Raw genomic sequence first — 21,825 nt, 5'->3', positions numbered from 1 at the left:
GAAAGAAACCTCATCTGCAGTCCCAATGTGAAAGCCCAAGTGCTTTAAGAACCCTTTCACAATGTCAGAGCCCGAAAAACGCTCGTAAAGCGCCGCTTAAACCAGCAGCGTTTTTCGAGCGTTATTGGGGCGCTTTAACCCCTGCTAGTGGCCAAATAAAGGGTTAAAAGCGCCCACAAAACGCTGCTGCCAATAGCGTTTTTCAGGCGTTTTCTGGCGTTTTACAGGCTCTTCCCATTGATTTCAATGGGAAGGGGCGCTTTAGGAGCGTTGTATTCACCGCTCCAAAAGCGCTGCAAAGAAGCTGCTTGCAGGACTTTTTTTGACACCCTGCCAGCGCAGCGCCTTGGTGTGAAAGCACTCGGGCTTTTACATTGGGATTGCAGTTGCAGCTTCTTTCAGCCGCTTTTTTTAACGCTGAAGCGCCTGAAAAACGCCCCAGTATGAAAGGGATCTCGGTGTGAAAGCACTCGGGCTTTTACATTGGGATTGCAGTTGCGGCTTCTTTCAGGCGCTTTTTTTAACGCTAAAGCGCATGAAAAACGCCTGAAAAACGCCCCAGTGTGAAAGGGGTCTTAAAGTGGTTGTTAAGCCACTATAACCTGTATACACCATCAGTACTGCCTCCTATTGTAGTATCCCCCTCTGTGCGTGAATACCTAATTTCACTGCTGAGATTGCGATCACATGGCTGGTCAGCTTTCTCCTTTCTTCTTCTGAGAGATGCAGCGGGCGGGGCAGAGTTTCCTCTGCTGGTGTCAGTCTGGAGGGGAGGAGGAGAGACCTGGCTGATCATGTGATCGCAATCTCGGCTCTTAAATTAGGTATTTACAGCATTTATATTTATAAATCATTCACAGAGGGGGACACTGAAATAGGAGGCAATGCTGATTGTGTATACAGGTTAGTGTTATGAGAGCAACAATCAGGTTAAGGCATCAGTATACCAAGACATTTTGGACAATTCAGTGCTCCCAACTTTGTGGAAACAGTTTGGGGATGGCCTCTTCCTGTTCCAACATGACTGTACACCAGTGCACAAAGCAAGGTCCATAAAGATATGGATGAGCGAGTTCGGGGTGGAGGAACCTGACTGGTGTATATATGGCAACTATTGATCAAACAGAGGCTAAGATGGCAGCTTCAAGAAAGGATAGGAGGGTTTAGTTCTGCTTTAAATATATTTCTCAAAAGCTACAAAAGGTATACATCCACTTTGTGTTTCACAGATGTCCTTGAAAACCCGGGTTCAGGCAGTCCCTGGGTGACAAACAAGATAGGGTCGGTAGGTTTGTTCTTAAAGGGGTTGTAAACCCTCATTGTTTTTCGCCTTAATGCATTCTATGCAATAAGGTGAATAACTTTCTATAGTGCTGCAGCCCCCCCCCCCCCCCCCCCGTTTTACTTACCTTTCTCTGGCCAGGAATGAGCACACCATCTGTAGCTGGTGTCTCGTGTCCTGGTTGGATAGATTGATAGCAACGCAGCTATTGGCTCCAGCTGTTGTCAATCAAATCCAATGACACAGCGCCGAATCCTGTATTCTGTGTGACTGGACACAGATGCGGGACTCGGGAGCCTGCCCACATGGGTGTCCACCAAGGAGAGCACTTCTCCAACACGGACATTGGATATGAGGAGGAGTCACCAGTGCCACCGGGGGACCCCAGAAGAGGAGGTTCGGGGCCACTCTGTGCAAAAGAGTGGCCCCGAACTGCACAGTGGAGGTAAGTATGATATGTTTCTTATTATAAACAAATAAATAAATCCCTTTACAACCCCTTTAACACCCCTGTAATGTTTGTTTTGATGTCTGTGCCTCTGTTCTGAACATTTCACCTCACTTTCTGTCCCCGTGATAATTGGATTTTGAATATTTTTTGGTGATAAAGCTTCATGATAACTCTTACTGGGATGAATTTCCCTTCCTATGAGTTCCTTCCTCCCACTTACTGTTGTCTCTCTCCTTTTGTAAGTATGAGTCATATGTAAGTCAGATGTTTGTAACTCAGGGACTGCCTGTATTGCAGAAATGCTGCCCCAAACTTGCAAGGAACCTCCACCATGCTTCACTGTTGCCTACAGACACTCATTATTGGAGCGCTCTCCAGATCTTTGGCAAACTGCCTCCTGCTACAGCCAAATATTTCAAATTTTGACTGATCACCCATTGCCATTTTTCTGCACCCCAGTTCCTATGTTTTCATGGATAGTTAAATCGCTTAGTCTTGTATCCATGTCGGATGTATGGCTTTTTGGCCATAGTTCTTATATTCAGCAATTTTTAGCAGGATTGTGACATTGTGGTGGACAAATTGGACACTAAGTGACACTTTTTGGGAACCAGTGACACAATACAGTAATCAGTGCTAAAAAAAATGCATTGATCACTATATAAATGACACTGGCAGGGAAGGGGTTACCACCAGGGGCGATCAAAGGGTTAAATGTGTCCCTGGGAGGTGCTTTCTAACTGTGTGGCGGGCGGATACACTGGAAGAAAAGAGAGATCCCTGATAGATCAGTGGTATGCCTTGTTTACATAGGCACAACACTGCTCCATGTTTTGAGATGGGAATGAAGGACACCTCTTAGCAAAGGTATGTAAGCATAGCACATGCCCCCTGCCACACCCCCTTAAAGAAGAATTAACCAAAAAAAAAAAGGATTAGTTAAATCCACTTTTTTTTACTATTCCTTTACTACACTGCTTTTCCTTTATATTGGCTTTTAAAATTTTAAAAAGCAGCAATTTAGAATTTGGATGAAAGGTTTAGCACTGGGAGACACTTTCTGAAAGAGGAGTAATGCATTTTATATACAATTATGAGGATCAGACCAAAATGAAGGACAAATGAGGAGGAATGAGGGACAGAGGGACCTTGCTCCAAATCAGGGACAGTTGGGAGCTATGCAAAATTTGGAAAATTTCAAGGGGTGTGAATACCTTTTCAAGGCACTGTAAATATAACACATACCTCCCAACTTTTTTTTTTTTTACCACTATTATTCCTTTATATTGGCTTTTGGAATTTACAAATACAGCAATTTAGAAATCAGATGAAAGGTTTAGCACTGGGAAACACTTTTTGATACATAAAAAGTGCATTTTATATACATCTATATAGATCAGACCAAAATGAGGAGGAATGAGGGACAGTGCTTCAATTCAGGGACAGTCCCTCCAATTCAGGGACAGTTGGGAGCTATGATAACATGTTCATTATTTTAATAATAATAAAAATAATCATCTTTATAATCACTTTCATCTCTTTGCAGGCATTGTGACAAGAGTTGTTTTAGTACACTGGCAACTTGGGGAGGCCAAAAAAATAAATGTTAACCACATGCCGACCGGGCCATAGCCGAAAGACGGCTACAGCGCGGTCGGCTCCCAGAATCTTGCTCCTGTGCGCCCCAGGGGGACATCCTTGACTGCCAGGTGCATTATCATGATAGCGGCCATTTACCACGTGATTGTTCCGTCAAATGACGGCGTGATCACTTGTAAACAAACCGGCGTCACGTCATGACGCCGGTTCCTCCCTCCCCTCTCTGTACCGATGGGTACAGGGAGAGGGGGTAGAGATGGCAGCAGCGCTATGGGCTGGATGTATAGTGCCCACAGTGCTGCTCTGTGCTAATACTCTGCCCCTACTCTGCAATACTGTGCAGTACTCTGCCAATACTCTGCAATAAATTTTAAAAGAAACAAAGATTTTTTTTCCCCAGAATTTTCAGTCTTTTTCGATTTATAGCGCAAAAAAAAAAAAAAAAAAACCCAGCAGTGATTAAATACCACCAAAAGAAAGCTCTATTTGTGTGAAAAAAAGGACAAAAATTTCATATGGGTACAGTGTTGCATGACTGAGTAATTGTTATTCAAAGTGTGAGAGCACCGAAAGCTGAAAATTGGTCTGGTTAGAAAGGGGGTTTAACCACTTGGGATCCGCGCTATTGCCAAATGACGGCATTAGCGCGGACCTACATTTCCGGGACTATGTCTATTGACGTCGTCCCGTGTACGAGCGGCCTGCGGCGCGCTCTGTGATCGGCGAGTCCATGAGACTCGCCTGATCACCGATCCGTGCAAGGGGGTCGATCCCGACCCCTTATCACGTGATCAGCTGTCAGCCAATGACAGCTGATCATGTGATAGAACGGAGCCGGTAATCGGCTATTATTCCTCCTCGCGCTGACAGCGCGAGGAGAAAAAAAAAAGCCGATCACCGGCGGCCGTGATCGGGACATCAGTCCCGATCACGGCCAGCAATACAAGCAACCACCTGCCCCCTGCCAGTGCCCACCTGCCCCCCGCAGTGCCATCCTGAATAAAAGTAAGTGCCCCCCGTCAGTGCCCACAATCTGCCTCAAAGGTGCTGCACCCCAGTGCCGCCCATCAGTGCCCAGCAGTGCCGCCCATCAGTGCCACCTATCAGTGCCCATCAGTCCCATCTATCTGTGGTACCTATCAGTGCCCATCCGTGCCACCCATCCGTGCCACCCATCCGTGCCATCTTATCTGTGCCCATCTTTGCCCATCAGTGCCGCCTTATCTGTGCCCATCGGTGCCGCCTTATCTGTGCCTATTAGTGCCGCCTTAACTATGCCTATCAGTGCCCACCAGTGCAGCCTATCAGTGCCCACCAATGCAGCCTATCAGTGCCCACCAATGCAGCCCATCAGTGCCCACCAATGCAGCCTATCAGTGCCGCCTAATCAGCGCACTTCAATGAAGGAGAAAAATGACCCGTTTGCAAAATTTTATAACAAACTATTAAAACATGATTTTTTTTTTTTTTTTGCATTTTTTTGTTGTTTGTTTAGCAAAAAATAAAACTCCGAGCTGTAACTAAATACCACCAAAAGAAAGCTCTATTTGTGGGAAAAAAATGATAAAAATTTCATTTGGGTACAGTGTTGTATGCCCGCGCAATTGTCATTCAAAGTGCATCAGCGCTGAAAGCTGAAAATTGGTCTGGGACTGAGGGGGGTTTAAGTGCCCAGTAAGCAAGTGGTTAAAGAGGAAGTAAACCCTGATGGGTTTACTTCCTCTTTGATTCCCTGCAAAGGTAAAGCATAATGGACTACTATGCGTCGCATAGTAGTCGATTATGTGTCACTTACCTGACACAGGAACCAGCGAAGTCACCTCTGTCCCCTGTAGTCCGGAGCATCCATCTTCTCGTGGGTCTCGCTGCTCCGCTGCTGTCATTAGGCGAAGCCGCGATGACGTCACTCCCGCGCATGCGCACGGGGGCCGCCACTCGCGACATATCGCCATTGACAATGGCGTGCTCAGTGCGCCGCTGTCTTCGGCGCATGCGCCGTAGACAGCGGTGCCTGTCTTTCGGCAAATATCTCCTAAACCGTGTAGGTTTAGGAGATATTTCTTGGACCTACAGGTAAGCCTAAATCTAGGCTTACCTGTAGGTCAAAGTTGGTTGTAAGGGTTTACAACCACTTTGTGGGCAAGTGGTTAAATAAAAAGGAAAAACAAAAAGCTGGAAGACAGCTAGAAGGAGTAAAATTAATGTAAATAAAAAGCTAATATGAATTACTGTCTTAAGCAAAAAACAACACATCCCAAGTAGAAGCACAGTAAAATAAAAGAAAATAAATAATTGGGGCCTTTTTTTTTTTTTCTCCAGAATTCACCATGCGCATCGAGCGTTGCCCTTCTTCCGGGTTACGTGCTGACGCCCTAAGCTGTTGTTGTAGCGAGTCATGTGATTGAGCGGAGTCCCTCCCACTGTTAGAATCGCACCGGCCCCCTTTGCTGAGCTGGTGTTTGAGGTTCTGTCAGCCGGTGGAGACGGTGTGAGGTGACAGGAGCGGGCATGGCGGGCCGGGTGAGTGACGGGTCACCTCACAGTATGGTTTATAGAAGGGGAGCGTACAGAGCCGCTCCGCCATGACACTGAGGGGACCTATGGAGGAAGGGGCTGTATGTGCGTGTGTTCCATTCATACATAGATATACGTCCCTCTATAGATCTGTTTGTTTCTATCTGTATATTATGACCTCTAGTTATATATTTATATTTCTCTCTTCCTATATATATCTCTGTAATGATGAAGATAATACAGTCGGACTCGGCAGTCGGAGGTTTACACTCACACCGATCGCCGCCGGCCTCGCTCGTCTTTAGCACATTTGCACACTTTTTTTTTCACATTTTCAGGAATGAACGTCTTTGTTTTTTAGCCAATAAAAAGCCGGCTACTAGGAGAGGATTGAGGAGAGACGTGAAGTCGCACCAAAAGCTTGCGCTTTTCTTTTTTTTTTTTTTTTTAAGTTATTGAATTCTATTGGGATGATCCCGTGTTTATTCTGAGCGTTCGCACGGCACTCAGGCGTGAACGGGCACTGTAGAATATTGGGCGCAGACCAGTGGCGTCTCTAGGGGGTGGATTTTGGGGCTATAGCCCTGAGTCTCTGCAGGGGTCCCCAAGGGGAGGGGGGGCTCTCTGGGGACCCTGACAAAAGTGGGCGGCTCTCTGGGGACCCTGATGTAAGGGGGAGGCTCTCTGGAATATATATATATATATATATATATATATATATATATATATATATATATATATACACACACACACACACTCTATATACATGTGTATGCCCGCCCAAGCGTATGACTTTCTTTACTACGATGCTATGGGCTCAAGCCCCAGATCTTTTGTAGACCTAGTAATGCCCCTGGCACAGACTATACAATCTGATTGCACCGATCGCATCTGTACGTGGCATAAAGACGTTGTTCGCGTTTTCAGTCGTAGGGCATCCCTTTCATTGGAATAAAGAAGCACCTGCAGCTTTTTTTGGGGCATTGGGCGTGAACACACGTGAAAATCCACATCTTCCGGCCATGTCTGGGGTGTCATTAACAATGAATGGCACCTCGAGTGAGGCGCTTGCATGGAAGGCGCGGATGTGATTGGGTCCTTAGATCTGACATCATGTATGTAGTACAAAGGCCTGAGGGCCTGTCTGATTTTATAATACGGATTGGGTTGTTTAGGTTAGTCCTGGTATTACACAGGGTTGGTAGATCTAAGGCAGTGATGGCGAGCCTTGGCACCCCAGATGTTTTGCAACTACATTTCCCATGATGCGCAACTATTCTGCAGAGTGCATGAGCATCATATGAAATGTAGTTCCAAAACATCTGGGGTGTCAAGGTTTGCCATCGCTGATCTAAGGCGTCATTCACATGGGTGTACTTCTAGGTATAGAGCCATCTGCGCCTGCACAGGATGTTCAGGTGTTTCATTCATCCGCCTGCAGGCAGTCTGATTCATGCCTATTGGGGCGCAGTGGGTGCATGGACACAGTTGCTGGTTCCAATTTGACATCCGTGCAGGTGTGCGTGCCACCCCCCCCCAATACACAGACAGTCTGTATTCAGGGACACGCACCTGCACAGCTGTTTAAACTGGTCCAGCGCCTGTGTCTATGCAGCCACTGCACCCCAATAGACACGAATGGAACTGCCTGCAGGTGGATGCGTGGAACACCTGAACATCCCTTTCAGCCAAAGATGGCTCTACATACACATGTGTATATATAATCACGCCTGTGTGAATGAGCCCTAAGGCCCTGCTGTGCATTTAGCCCCGGTATGAGGTGCAGGCGGAGGAGCACATCCACCCACGCAAGCTTCCGGCAGCCTGTTAAAGCACAGTTCCACCCAAGAGCAGAGGGGGAGGTTCACTCCCTCCCCCAGAGCCACACATGGCACCTTTCGGAGGGAGGGAGCGAATACCTTTCAATACCAGGTATCCCCTCCCACTTCCATGTAAGATCGCCACATCATTGCACAGCAATGATCCAAACTTCTGCCCTCCCCCGCTTTCTATGAGACACACAGGTACCAGAAGACAGCCGGACCATTCAGAAAGTGCAGTACGACCCGCGCATGCACAGTAAGAAACAGGCAATAGGCAGCTGCAAGGCTTCATTTCCTGTTAATCCTAGTTAGGATGCCGGTACTGCATCCAGAGCCAATGGACAGGTCAGCTTCGGGTGCCGACATCACGGGCCCCCTGGACAAGTAAGTGACCTTTTTATATTAAGAGTCAGCAGCTACAATATTTGTAGCTGCTGATTTTTAAAAAAAAATATTCACCCAGGCTGGAACTCAGCTTTAAAGTGGTTGTAAACCCTTTACAACCACTTTAACCTACAGGTAAGCTTAGATTAATGCTTACCTGTAGGTGCTTGAAATATCTCCCAGACCTGCATGGTCTAAGAGATATTTGCAAATCGCCACACGCCGGTTTCTTCTGTGCATGTGCCGGAATTAGAAAGGGCACGCTGTGATGTTTCTAGCTCGGGTCAAGCCGTTAAAGGCGACTCCGGCCAGTCACATAGCGGGAGTTTGTGGCCCCGGAAGGAAGAGGGGTGAAGAATGGATGCTCTCTACTAGTGAGGAAGACGGGGACATCGTGGGCTTCTTCTGTGTCAGGTAAGTGACACATAATGGGCTACTATGCAATGCATAGTATCCCATTATGCTTTACCTTTGCAGGGAAACAAAGAGGAAGTAAAACCCATCAGGGTTTACTTCCTCTTTAAGCTCTATGAGAGGCTGAAAGCTGCTGCAGCTAGAAGGTGCACCTGGGGCTACTAATGTGATGAAGGCTTAGAACAGTGATGGTGAACCTTGGCACCCCAGATGTTTTGGAACTACATTTCCCATGATGCTCATACACTCTGCATTGTAGTTTAATATCATGGGAAATGTAGTTCCAAAACATCTGGGGTGCCAAGGTTCGCCATCAGTGCCTTAGAAGTCGGCTTTCAGGCCATTCTTCCTGGGAGCATACTGCCCTAACGTTAGCCTGGATAGAGGTTTACAGGCTACTGACAGCAGGGCTGGACGGTGCGTCCACATCTAAACACAGCTATCTTGTGCACAATGTATAGTGCAGTGATGGCGAACCTTGGCACCCCAGATGTTTTGGAAAAACATTTCCCATGATACTCTGCAGTGTAGTTGAGCAGCATGGGAAATGTAGTTCCAAAACATCTGGGAGCTCAGGTGTGTTCATATCCTAGTCAGAACCCCCCTAACCTGCCACACCAAAAACCTGTCACTGTGGCCCACCAATCATAAGTGTCCAAGACGTACCCTTGCCCCACAGCCGCATGTAGACACGCCCCTTGTATTTGTGCGGCTGCAGGTTGAGTCATGACTGGTGATGGGCAGTCAGGCTTGGATTAGGATCTGATCACGCCTGAGCTTATCCTTAACCAGCGCAGGTTCAGTGCCAGGAGTACCTAGAAATACCTTGTCCTCTGTGTGCCCTGTATACACCACAATGGTGGGTTGTGTATAAATTCAGACATGTTACACATTGACTTGGCAGAATTCACCGCTGCTGCACATAAACTGGAATGAAGTGTCATTTTGTGACGTCAAGTTCAGTGGCTTGCATTGTAATGATGGACCTGCGGTTTAGTGCTCAGGCTGGTGTGGACGTACGAAACTCTACTTGTTAGCATTGCTTGAATTAAATCTTTTGAAGGCAGAAAGTAAATAACATCCCCTGGGAAATTCATGCAGATGTGAAAGCCAGCAAAGTGCTTCTCTTCCAGTAAATGCATTGTGTATCTGTGTGATTGGACTATGATGCAGAGCGGTGACCAGGCACTGGTATTATGCAGAGGGGTGACCAGGCACTGGTATTATGCAGAGGGGTGACCGGGCACTGGTATTGTGCAGAGGGGTGACCGGGCACTGGTATTGTGCAGAGGGGTGACCGGGCACTGGTATTGTGCAGAGGGGTGACCGGGCACTGGTATTGTGCAGAGGGGTGACCGGGCACTGGTATTGTGCAGAGGGGTGACCGGGCACTGGTATTGTGCAGAGGGGTGACCGGGCACTGGTATTGTGCAGAGGGGTGACCGGGCACTGGTATTGTGCAGAGGGGTGACCGGGCACTGGTATTGTGCAGAGGGGTGACCGGGCACTGGTATTGTGCAGAGGGGTGACCGGGCACTGGTATTGTGCAGAGGGGTGACCGGGCACTGGTATTGTGCAGAGGGGTGACCGGGCACTGGTATTGTGCAGAGGGGTGACCGGGCACTGGTATTGTGCAGAGGGGTGACCGGGCACTGGTATTGTGCAGAGGGGTGACCGGGCACTGGTATTGTGCAGAGGGGTGACCGGGCACTGGTATTGTGCAGAGGGGTGACCGGGCACTGGTATTGTGCAGAGGGGTGACCGGGCACTGGTATTGTGCAGAGGGGTGACCGGGCACTGGTATTGTGCAGAGGGGTGACCGGGCACTGGTATTGTGCAGAGGGGTGACCGGGCACTGGTATTGTGCAGAGGGGTGACCGGGCACTGGTATGGTGCAGAGGGGTGACCGGGCACTGGTATGGTGCAGAGGGGTGACCGGGCACTGGTATGGTGCAGAGCCGTGACCGGGCACTGGTATGGTGCAGAGCCGTGACCGGGCACTGGTATGGTGCAGAGCCGTGACCGGGCACTGGTATGGTGCAGAGCCGTGACCGGGCACTGGTATGGTGCAGAGCCGTGACCGGGCACTGGTATGGTGCAGAGCCGTGACCGGGCACTGGTATGGTGCAGAGCCGTGACCGGGCACTGGTATGGTGCAGAGCCGTGACCGGGCACTGGTATTGTGCAGAGGGGTGACCGGGCACTGGTATTGTGCAGAGGGGTGACCGGGCACTGGTATTGTGCAGAGGGGTGACCGGGCACTGGTATTGTGCAGAGGGGTGACCGGGCACTGGTATTGTGCAGAGGATGTTGTACATGTCATTGTTAAGGTCTAGCTGTAGTCATGTGACTATTGTCATTTGTCACTGTGCTGATGTTTGTGGCAGCCTGCGTGTAGGATGAAGCTAAGGGATTGTCTGATGATGATGGAAACACCGCTCCTCAGTACATTTGGAGTTGATGCTCCTCCCGTGATTAATATTCTATAATTTGCTGCTGTGTGTTGCCCTCTCCCTCCCAGTGGGAGATGCGAGCATCTAAATTAGTCTTTTTTTTCCCGCTAGCTGGAGATGTTGGCTTCTTCCAAAGGCATTGTCTTCTCCCGGCTGGCTGTTGGTTTGTTGTGGATCAGATAGCAGTGGCAGTGGGAGTTTTATGTCATGATTTGATTTCTGGGTCTTGTCGGGTTGCAGCAATGCAGATGGGTGTGAAGCTTCCAGTGGCCTGCATTTATTAGCGTAAAAGGAAGATGCAGTAACCTGTAGCAATGACTAAGCAAGCCTTTTATAATTCTGACTGCATTTGGCTTATGAAATATTTAGTATAGTTGAATTTTTTTGGGGTTCTTTTTTTGCCCCAGCCTTTTAAAAATGTTGTTCCAGTAATGTTAAGGAAAAAAATTTTTTAAGAGATTGTTCACACTTGCAGCAGTCTCTAGTCTCTACTGCTCCTTTTAAAAAAGTTGCTTTTGAGGGTGAAACTGTCTGCCCAATGTAACTTGGGGTAACAAATTGTAAAGCATTGCAGTCATGGCATGTGTAAAATAACGAGAGGCTGCATGTTCTCTTGTAAGTGGCCAGTTGGGAGCAATAAAACCACTGCTTAATTGCCTGTTCTTACTACTCCCCACCCCCCACTGTCCATCCGTGTGAACAAAGCCCAAGTGAGCTATAAACATTAAGGCCTCTTTCACACTGACGTCCCGTTCAGGCCCGCCTGTCAGTTTTTCAGGCGGACCTGAACGGGTGCTCCATAGAGCTCTATGGAGCGTCGGATGTCAGCGGTGACATGTCCGCTGACATCCGACCCGCTCCGATCCGAAAAAGTGTAACGGATGAAAAAGCTATTTTTCCATCCGTCTGCGGATCGGATCGGGTGACGACGGGCACTGCGGTCCGTCGTCATCCGATCTCCCATAGGGGAGAGCGGCGCTGTGACAGGTCCGTCCCTGCGGAGTGTGCAGAGACGGAGCTGTCATCTCCCTGCTCAGCGGGGATCGGCGGAGTGATCCCCGCTGAGCAAACGGATATCCACGGGGCGGATCAGAACTGATCCGCCCCGTGTGAAAGGACCCTAAGACCCCTTTTACACTGAGGCATTTTTTCAGGTGCTTTTGGGCTAAGAATCGCACCTGAAAAACGGCTCCCCTGCAGTCTCTGTGTGAAAGCCCGAGGGCTTTCACACTGAGGCGATGCGCTGGCAGGACGTTAAAAAAACACCTGCAAGCAGCATCTTTGGAGCGGTGAAAGAGCAGTGTATACACCGCTCCTGCCCATTGAAATGAATGGGCAGAGGCGCTTGGTGGGTCATTTTAACTCTTTTTTCCGCCGCTAGCGGGGGTTAAAAATGCCCTGCTAGCGTCCAAAAACCTCAGCAAAAACAATGGTAAAGTGCCGCTAAAAATAGCGGCGCTTTACCGCCAACGCCCCATGTGAAAGTAACCTACAAGATTTTTAGTAAGACCCCTTTCACACTGAAGGCGTTTTTCAGGCGCTTTAGTGCTAAAAATAGCGCCTGAAAAAAGCCTCAGCTGCAAACCCAGTGCTACAGCAGCGTTTTGCGGGTGGATTTAACCCTTTTTCGGCTGCTAGCAGGGGTTAAAACCTCCCCGCTAGTGGCCGAATAGCGCCTCTAAGATCCCTTTCACACTGAGGTGCTTTACAGGCGCTACGGCGCTAAAAATAGCGCCTGCATAGAACCTGTAAAGCGCCTCTCCTGTCTCTCCAGTGTGAAAGCCGGAGGGCTTTCACACTGGAACGGTGCGCTGGCAGAACGCTAAAAAATGTCCTGCAAGCAGCATCTTTGGAGCGGTGTATACACTGATCCTGCCCATTGAACTGAATGGGCACCACTGCAGAACCGCTGGCAAAGCGCCGCTGCACTTTGCGGGTCGTTTTAACCCTTTTTCGGTCACTAGCGGGGGTTAAAACTGCCACGCTAGCGGCTGAAAATCCCTGCAAAAACGAGCGGCGCTTTACCGCCAACCGCCCCGACGCCCCAGTGTGAAAGGGGTTTAAAAATAGCGCCGCTATGCTGCTGATGCCCGGGAGCTTTCAGTGTGAAAGGGCTCTAAACCTTTTTGGCTGATGAATAGCTTTTTGATTCTATGACTGTCTCTCACACCTGTTGAGAAGGTTCTCCTTCGTTATCAGCACCTGGGACAATCTCCGAGTTCTGATCAAGACCGCAGCACTGTATGCAGCCCTTTTGCCTGGGTCACACCTTTTGTGGTTTTTGGTGCTTTTTTCAGACACGCACTACAGTCCATTTAACATGGTTGCCTTGTTCACTACCATCCTATGCTTTTTTTTTTTTTTTTCAGCTGCTGCGTTTTTGGAAAGGGTCAGGGACTTTTTTTTTTTAAATGCAAAATGTTGTGCTTTTGGTTTAACAGACTTCAATGGCGATGCTGCAGAAATGCATGTATTTTCAAGCGTTTTGTGTTTTAAACTGCCCAATCACAAATTGTCCAAAAAAATAAAAATAAAAAATACAAGGATAAAAACTCTTCAAAAAAATAAAAACGCGTGTGCAAAAAAAAAAGCACTGCAGAAACAGATGAAAGGCAGACTACATGTGTGTGAACCAGGCCTTTAGGTCCTGTTCACATGTGACACTTATCTGTGAGCGCTGTACAGGGTTGTCTTTTTTTGCCTGCATGGGGATGCAAAGGTATTGTGTGCATCCCGTGCCGATGTCCTCTTGTTTTCTAGTGGGACATGCAGCTGCACAGACAGACACTTTGTCCCAATACGACATGTGGGCGTGTAGGGGTGCAGGTCCCTGAACTCCTCCTGTATGTGTTCAGGGACCCGCACCCACATGTCATATTGGGACACAGGGGCAACCACATGACCCACTAGACAACAAAGGGGCGCCTGCATGGGCGGGTTGTAAAAGGCAAGCCTGCACAGAGCACCCAGCTAATAACCCTATGTGAATGGAACCTTGGGGCCTCATTCACATGGGTGTAAAGGAAAAAAATATATACATTTACAATTGTTCTTCATTTAGGGCCGGTTCACACAGCGAGGCGCGGCGAGGCGTCTCCGACTTGCCTCGCCGCGACCTGCGGGGACCTCAGCGGCGACTTGCAGAGGACTTCTGTATAGAAGTCAATGCAAGTCGCCCCCGAAGTCGCCCCGAAGTAGTACAGGAACCTTTTTTCTGAGTCGGAGCGACTCGAGTCGCTCCTCTCAGAACGGTTCCATTGTACAGAACGGGGGCGACTTGCGGGAGCAAGGCGAGGCGAGCCGTGTCGCCTCGCATCGCCTCGCTGTGTGAACCGGCCCTTACAAATCTGGATGGTTTTTCAATAGAGACATTCACCCTGGTTCATAAACATGCACTGCATTTAGATTCGTAACAGAAAATCCAAAAATCTACAAAACAACCCTGCAAGACAATGGCATAATGTGCTAGTATGCAAAGTATACTAGCACATTATGAAATTCTCAGGGTGGATTTGATTTAAATCAAGTCGATTTGAATCGGGATTTAAATCGCTAGTAAAAAGGCTTGGTTTAACCACTTGACATCCGCGCTATGGCCGAATAACAGCCACAGCGCGGATCTGAATTCCCGGGAGGCCGTTGTATGATGACCTCCCCTGTGCACGCTACCTGCGCACGCCCTGTGATCACGAGTCACTGAGACTCGGGTTATCACCAATCTGAGTAAGGGGCCGATCCCATGCTGTCAGCCAATGACGGCTGATCACATGATCTAAACAAAAGCTTGGTGATCACTTTTTATTTTTTCTCCGCACGCTGACAGAGGAGGAAAAAAAAGCTGATCACCGGCTTACCTTAAAGGGATATCAGTCCCGAAACGGAAGAGGCAATTATGCCTCATAATTGCCACCTATCAATGCCCACCAGTGGTGCCAATCAGTGCCACCTAGAAGTGCTGCCTGTCAGTGCAACCGGTCATTGCCCATCACTGCTGCCTCATCAGCGTACATCAATGACAGACAAAAATTACCAGTTTTTAAAATTTTATAACAAAAAAAAAAAAAAAATGTTTTTTAAATTCGGTCTTTTTACTTTTTTAGCAAAAAATAAAAGCGCACAGGTGACAATTTCATTTGGGTACAGCGTTGTATGACCGTGCAATTGTCATTCAAAGTGCATCAGCGCTGAAAATTGGTCTGGATAGGAGGGGGTTTAAGTGCCCAGTAAGCAAGTGGTTAAATAATTTTTAAAGAGCAACTGTCATCTCTGACCCGCTGTTGACTTAACGATGGTCCCATTCACTTTAATGGGACAGCTGGTGATGTGGCAGTGACACAACAAGGTGAGGGACGTGGCGGCAGCAGGTGAGTGGATGCCCACTAACAGGCGCTGTGCCATGATGGATCTGAAATAACAGGTGCTCTTTAAATGTAAGGACTTATTCTTGCTGGTAGTTGGAATCTTTAATATTTACAAACAAATTGAAGGTTTCCTATGTAGCATAATAAGTTGTCAGGTTAGTAAATATTCCCAGACTGGGTCTCTTTTACGGCATGCTGTCATTTTGCTTCTCAAGGGAGGAATAAAGCACTTCACACTATGTGCAGAAAGATCATACGGTTTATAAGCTGCTTAGAAGGTTTCACTTTCATTTTTACTGCTTGCCCTTCCTCCTCGCTCTTGTACACACGGTCGGAGAATCCGTCGGAATGTGTCCTATCGGACCGTTTTGTCGGATAATCCGACTGTGTGTGGTATGCATCGGACTTTTTCCGTCTGAATATCTGTCGGACCAAATTTTCCAACTTGCTGGAAATATTTTCCGACAAACTGGTTCGATCGGACATACCCCGATCATGTGTAGAGAATTCCGATCGGACAAAGTGCCATGCATGCTCAGATCAAATTCCTACACCAAAGCTATTGGCTACTAGCCTGAACGTAACGAAATCACGTCATCACGTTCTGAACGATCGGATTTTCCGACAACTTCGTCCGACCGTGTGTATGCAACAGTTTCGGACAAAATCCGTCGGATGCTACAGATACAAACAATCTTCAACCTCTTCAAACAATCATACAGTTTGTGATGTACATAGATTTGCAAAACAATGGGATAAAGGGATATTCCCGATCTTTGTTTATTCTCATGGTTACTGTGAAATTGTGTAAATGCATCAATGCAGTGCATGTTATCTCAGCTTGCAGAGCTTGGATTCATTAAATGAGTTTACCAAAACTGTAAATATTGCAGAATATACAGCCTCACGCTACATAACTAAGCTCCATTTCATGCGTAATAAACTAAATTCTTAATGTATCTTAAATAGAAAACTATCTTTAGATATGTTTGTAATCCAAAAGCATTTTATTCAAATTAATTTGATAAAAATCAAAAAAATCGGACTTAACCACTTGACGACCAGCCTCCGCCATTATACTGCAGCAAGGTGACACGATCCTGCAAATGGCCGTAGGAGTACATATATCGGCCTAAACTGATACATTTTTCACACACACGTGTGTGTGTGTGTGTGTGTATATATAATAATATATATATATTTTTTTATAGTGCAAAAAAAAAAATGCAGAGGTACTCAAATACCACCAAAAGAAAGCTCTATTTGTGGGGAGAAAACAACGTCAATTTTGTTTGGGTGTCAGTTAAAGTGCCGTGTTGCAAAAAATTGCCTGGTCTGGAAGTGGGTAAACCCTTCCAGGCCTGAAGTGGTTAATTCAATAAAATCTGTGTTTTTTTTTATTTATTATTTTTTCAGGGATTATTGATTTTTATCCACCCTGCCCAACCAAGAATGTAATGTATTGCAATTTATGAATCATTAGATGTGGTGGCTGCATCAGTTTTCTTTTGTAGGCTTTTCCCCCTCTGTTTTCATCTGGTGATCTGGCCAGTAACGTACCACCTGTATTAGCGAGAGACAGCTTTGGAGGAATGACCAGAGGAGGCACAGCACACAATATCATTGTCGGGTGGGTCTGGGGGGTAGTGTTAAAGTGGAATTCCAGAACTTCCACATGCCTCGCCCCACCCCACTAGAGAAATGACGGGTGTCCCTTCCGCCCCTCTTTTCTCTGTTGGTTCTCCATCCCGTTTCTTCTTCTCTTGTGTTTCTTCCCTGGTCCTCTCTGCCCTCGCTCTGCTCTGCTTCCTTTCTCCCTCCTCCCTTTTCTTGTTTTATCCCTAGTTTCTTTTCCATCAAATACTGGCAACATCACTCAGTCTGTATACTGTGTGTGATGGTTACTTTGTTTACGTGATCTGCCATGTGTGCCTTTTTCCGTTTCAAGGCCACTTGATGTTTGTTCCCCTGCAAAAAAGGTAATCAGTATTATCTATGCTTAAAGTCCCTGCTGACTTTTATCTATAGGTAAGCCTAGAATAAGGCTTACTTATAAGTAGTGGGCCGTTTTAGGAGATATTTCTCTTGTAGTGCGCCGATGATGTCATCGGCACATGTGCTGTGAAGAAACGGACCTACGTGACGTTTCTTCCTCAGCATGGGCTGTCACTGATGGGTCCTGCGCGCATGCATTGGGAGTGACGTCACGTGGCTCCGGCCAGTCACAGAGCTGGAGTCTGTGGCCCCGGTCTGTGGTCTGCGATGCATACTAGCCCATTATGATTTTAATTTGCAGGGAGCAAAAGAGGAAGTAAAACCCATCACGGTTTACTTCCTCTTTAAGTGGTTTGTCTCATTCATACAACAGCACAGTGGTGTAGTGGTTAGCACTTTCACCTAGCAGCAATAGAGTCGCTGGTTCAAATCCCGACCACGACACCATCTGCCTGGAGTTTGCATGTTCTCCTTGTGCTTGCGTAGGTTTCCTCCCAAACTCCAAAGACATGCTGGTAGGTTAATTAGATACTGTTGAAAAAAATTGGCCAAATATGTGTATGTGTTTGTAAGCGCGTTGTGACCCCATGGGGCAAAGGACCGCGCTTATACCACAGATGGACACCGGCGGCAAAAGTGTCCTGAGGCGATTCAGCTTGCATAGGTAGCGCTATATAAGTTATTCATTCATTCATTCATATAAACTGATACGTTCTGCTGGAGAGTCTGTGCTGTGAAAAATAGATTTGCTGGCTGGATCACCAAAAGAAAGCAATTCAAAATTCCAGGATTCTAGGAAACAGAATGGAGACAACTGGAGAAATATTTAAAGTGGAAAATAGTAGTCGCAGTTTCATGGTCAGTGTGACCTTTATTGTCCAGAAACTGGTGGGACCAAGAACTGTCTTCAGAGAGCGTCTATGGATCAGCTGAACATAATAGGTGTCTGAAAGAAAAGGTATCTGTGTTCTTCATTGTACCCAACACAAACCAGTAGATTTACCTCCTGGTTGTGGACCTGTGTTAAAAAATACAAAGAATAATCTGGTTGCCCAATAAGGCCTAATATGCCTTTTCATTGTGTAGTTTCACTTTTTTAATAGGTTTTGTCTGTAGTCTGTTAAATATATATCTAAACAATATATCTGGTAAAGATGCAAAAAATTTAGCGCTAAAACAAATAGTACAATATAGTGCATATTAGGGCTGCAACTAACGATTATTTTCATAATCGATTAATCGGCCGACTTATTTTTTCGATTAATCGGATAAAAAAAAAAAAAAAAAAGAGGGGAGAAATATACACATACACACACACACACACACACACACACACACGTCCCCCCCAGTATAGATGACACATTCCTCCCCTCTCACATGGTGTCACTCCCCCACCTCCTCTCAGTGCTCCCCTCCCCCCCCCCCCCCCCCTCCGGTGTGTCGGGTTTTCTCACCCCTTCATGGTGACAGCGGCTCCTCCTCGGTGTGCCGGGGTGGTGTGGGGCGGAGTCTCAGTCCGGACCCGCCACATGTGACTCGGCCGACTCCTCCAAATGGAGCGAAGGGCACCCCGAAGCCTGGAGATGGATGCACGCATGTGCAGAGCACAACCTCCAATCACGGCAGCGCTGGAAAGCAGGGATGTGCGGGGACAGAGGAAGAGGACGGGGGATGTGCGGGGACAGAGGAAGAGGACGGGGGATGTGCGGGGACAGAGGAAGAGGACGGGGGATGTGCGGGGACAGAGGAAGAGGACGGGGGATGTGCGGGGACAGAGGAAGAGGACGGGGGATGTGCGGGGACAGAGGAAGAGGACGGGGGATGTGCGGGGACAGAGGAAGAGGACGGGGGATGTGCGGGGACAGAAGAAGTCAGGACTTTTTAGGAAAGTTGGAGGGAAGATGTGAAGTCTCTGAGGGCTGAACTTCATTCAATCTGCTACTTGACAAGGCAGGCTGTATGGAAAGGGTTAATGTTAGAGTAATCCCCCTCCCCCCATACACAGACCCCAGCAATGTGAGGACTGAGGAACTCATCCTGCACCTTAAAATAACACTGACATACAGCAGGGAGAACCGACCGGTAGTCCCGCCACGGGGGATGTGCGGGGACAGAACTCCGTGACTCCTCCAGAATTCATTCACTTGGGCTGACACAGGCTGAACGCCGCGCTGGGGGTGACGTCAGTGCGCAGCTCGCCGCCGCCGGGTGTACCAAGATGGCCGCCAGCTCCGAAGCTAGGCTGAAGCCGCGGTCTTTCCGAAGGCTGCGGCCCGCTCCGCGGATCACATGGTGCGGACCAACTAATCGATAATGAAAATCGTTGACAACGATTTTCATTATCGATTATTATCGATAATATCGATTAATCGTTTCAGCCCTAGTGCATATAAAGTGCTAAACAATCTAATACTCGTGAGAGTAATAAATGAATACTGAAATCCTACAAAATGGAATATATGAATACGTGAAACAGAAAATGCTATGTCCGTCCCATGACAAAATCCAATCCTGTAAAGAAAAAAGTGTAGAAGTCCACAACAATGAAGTGATGATCTTCCAATATAAGGTGAAATCAAAACTGATGAATCCTTAAAACGGAGTTCCACTCAAAAATTTTTTTTTTTTTGAGGGCTTCGCTAGGAGGGGTACTTCCTCCTTCCGCCCAGGGACTGCCAAGGCGACTCCTCCTTTTGCCTTAGGTGGCCCCTCCCTCTAGGCGATCTCCTGGGACACTTCGGGAGCACAGCACGACTCGCGCATGCGCCGTGCGTGCCCAGCCATGAAGCTGAAAGCTGTCATAGCCGGGTGCCCAGAGTGGCAATGAAGGCACTGGCAGAGAAGAGGGATAGAGGAGCGACACCCTGTTCGGCCGCATAGCTGGACTGTGGAACAGGTAAGTGTTTGTTTATTAAAAGTCAGAAACTACACTTTTTGTAGCTGCTGACTTTTAATAAACAAAAAAAAGCCTGGAACTCGGCTTTAAAGAGGAAGTAAACCCTAATGGGTTTACTTCCTCTTTTTTTCCCTGCAAAGGTAAAGCATAATGGACTACTATGCATCGCATAGTAGCTCATTATGTGTCACTTACCTGACACAGGAGCCAGCGAAGTCGCCGCTGTCCCCTGTAATCCGCCGCATCCATGTTGCTTGTGGCGTCTCGCAGCTCCGACGAATCACAGCGGCGCAACCGCGATGACGTCACTCCCGCGCATGCGCACGGGAGTCGCGCCTCGCAGCTCCGCCGCTGTCATACGGCGAAGCCGCGATGACGTCACTCCCGCGCATGCGCACGGGAGTCGACAAATTTGGCAAATCCATTCTTGGATTTGCCGCATTTAGTGCGCCTGCGCGCCGCTGTCTACGGCGCATGCGCCGTAGACAGCGGTGCCCATTTTCGGGCAAATATCTCCTAAACCATATAGGTTTAGGAGATATTGCTTGGACCTACAGGTAAGCCTTAATCTAGGCTTACCTATAGGTCCAAGTTGTTTGGAAGGGTTTACTTCCTCTTTTTAAGGTGAGTAAGATTGAGCACTCTTACCGGAACGGATGGACCCGGATGTCAGGGACATCGAATCAAACAAGCCTGGATATCCAGATAGGTGGCTCTCCTGAATGAATGTGAGGTCCCAGGATCTCCAATGGCATCATCTCTTGGCTGGAATCATCTCAAACGTATCCACCAAACTGGAGGGGCAGCTATCCAATGGGAGCACAGCAAAAAACCCACATCTATACATGGTGTGTGCGGGGAAAAAAAAAAGGAGGGCAAAAAAGTGAATCTTAGAATCTTGTTTTATTGAATGTTGGAATAATATCACCTATAAAAATAGATCATTTCACAGTGTGATAAGTCCTGGTCACACGTCAAAGCGTTTGAGAACATTCATAGTCACTTTTAAACTGTGTTTTTAACACAGTGGAGTTGATTTTTATTTATTTTTCCCCGTCAAAGCTGAAGTTAAAAGCTGATTGGGTACCATGCACCGCTGCACCAGATTTTGCATTCTCCAGTTTTAGTAAATCAACCCCCTAGTGTTTCTCCACATCTTAGTTCCCAATATAACCATGATAATAAAGCGGTCTGCCCAACTATTGTTTCAAATTTCCATTTCTCTGCATGTATTTTTAGAGCTGTGATGAGGTGATCTATGATCCTACTGGTTCAGAGTTCCTTCTTCGTCATAATTAAACTGGCTACTGTCCATGGTCTCTATTAAAATGGGATTGGGTTAGCCACTGACCTGAGATGTCCATTAAAGGAGAAGTACAGACAATGCTCATTTGACTGGACTTCTCCTGTGGATCACAGGAGTGCAGTTTGTTCTGCGCTCCTGTGACCCATTTTCAGCAGACAGCGGGCTGAAGTCCGGTGTCTGCTAACGTCACAAAGCTGGCTCAGGCACAATCACGACACTGGGGTCGGGATCCACCCACATGCTTGGACCTGTGACGCGCTGAGAGCCTGAGCTGGCCGCTCTTGCCCCCCTCCACAGCCCAGCGCTCCAGTGAGTGCAGGGGGTCAGAGGAAAGAGATGATGACTGA

The 21,825-nt window shown here is 47.6% G+C and overlaps 1 protein-coding gene across 1 annotated transcript in view; it reads left to right on the top strand.

Annotated features, from left to right (window-relative positions):
- Positions 1 to 5,707: 5,707 nt before the first annotated feature.
- NSF (N-ethylmaleimide sensitive factor, vesicle fusing ATPase) overlaps positions 5,708 to 21,825 on the top strand; it is a 132,580-nt gene continuing 116,462 nt past the window's right edge. Inside the window, exon 1 of the mRNA XM_077460152.1 lies at positions 5,708 to 5,852. Coding sequence (XP_077316278.1) covers positions 5,841 to 5,852 — 12 coding nt within the window. The 5' untranslated portion in view covers positions 5,708 to 5,840. The remainder of the gene's footprint in view (positions 5,853 to 21,825) is intronic.

Source organism: Lithobates pipiens, unplaced genomic scaffold, assembly GCF_037356315.1.
Source record: "Lithobates pipiens isolate NorthernLeopardFrog02 unplaced genomic scaffold, aLitPip1_a1.2 Scaffold_28, whole genome shotgun sequence".
In the NCBI taxonomy this organism is placed as follows: domain Eukaryota; kingdom Metazoa; phylum Chordata; class Amphibia; order Anura; family Ranidae; genus Lithobates; species Lithobates pipiens.
Note: the sequence above shows the minus strand (reverse complement) of the source record. Positions and strands in the feature narration are given on the sequence as shown.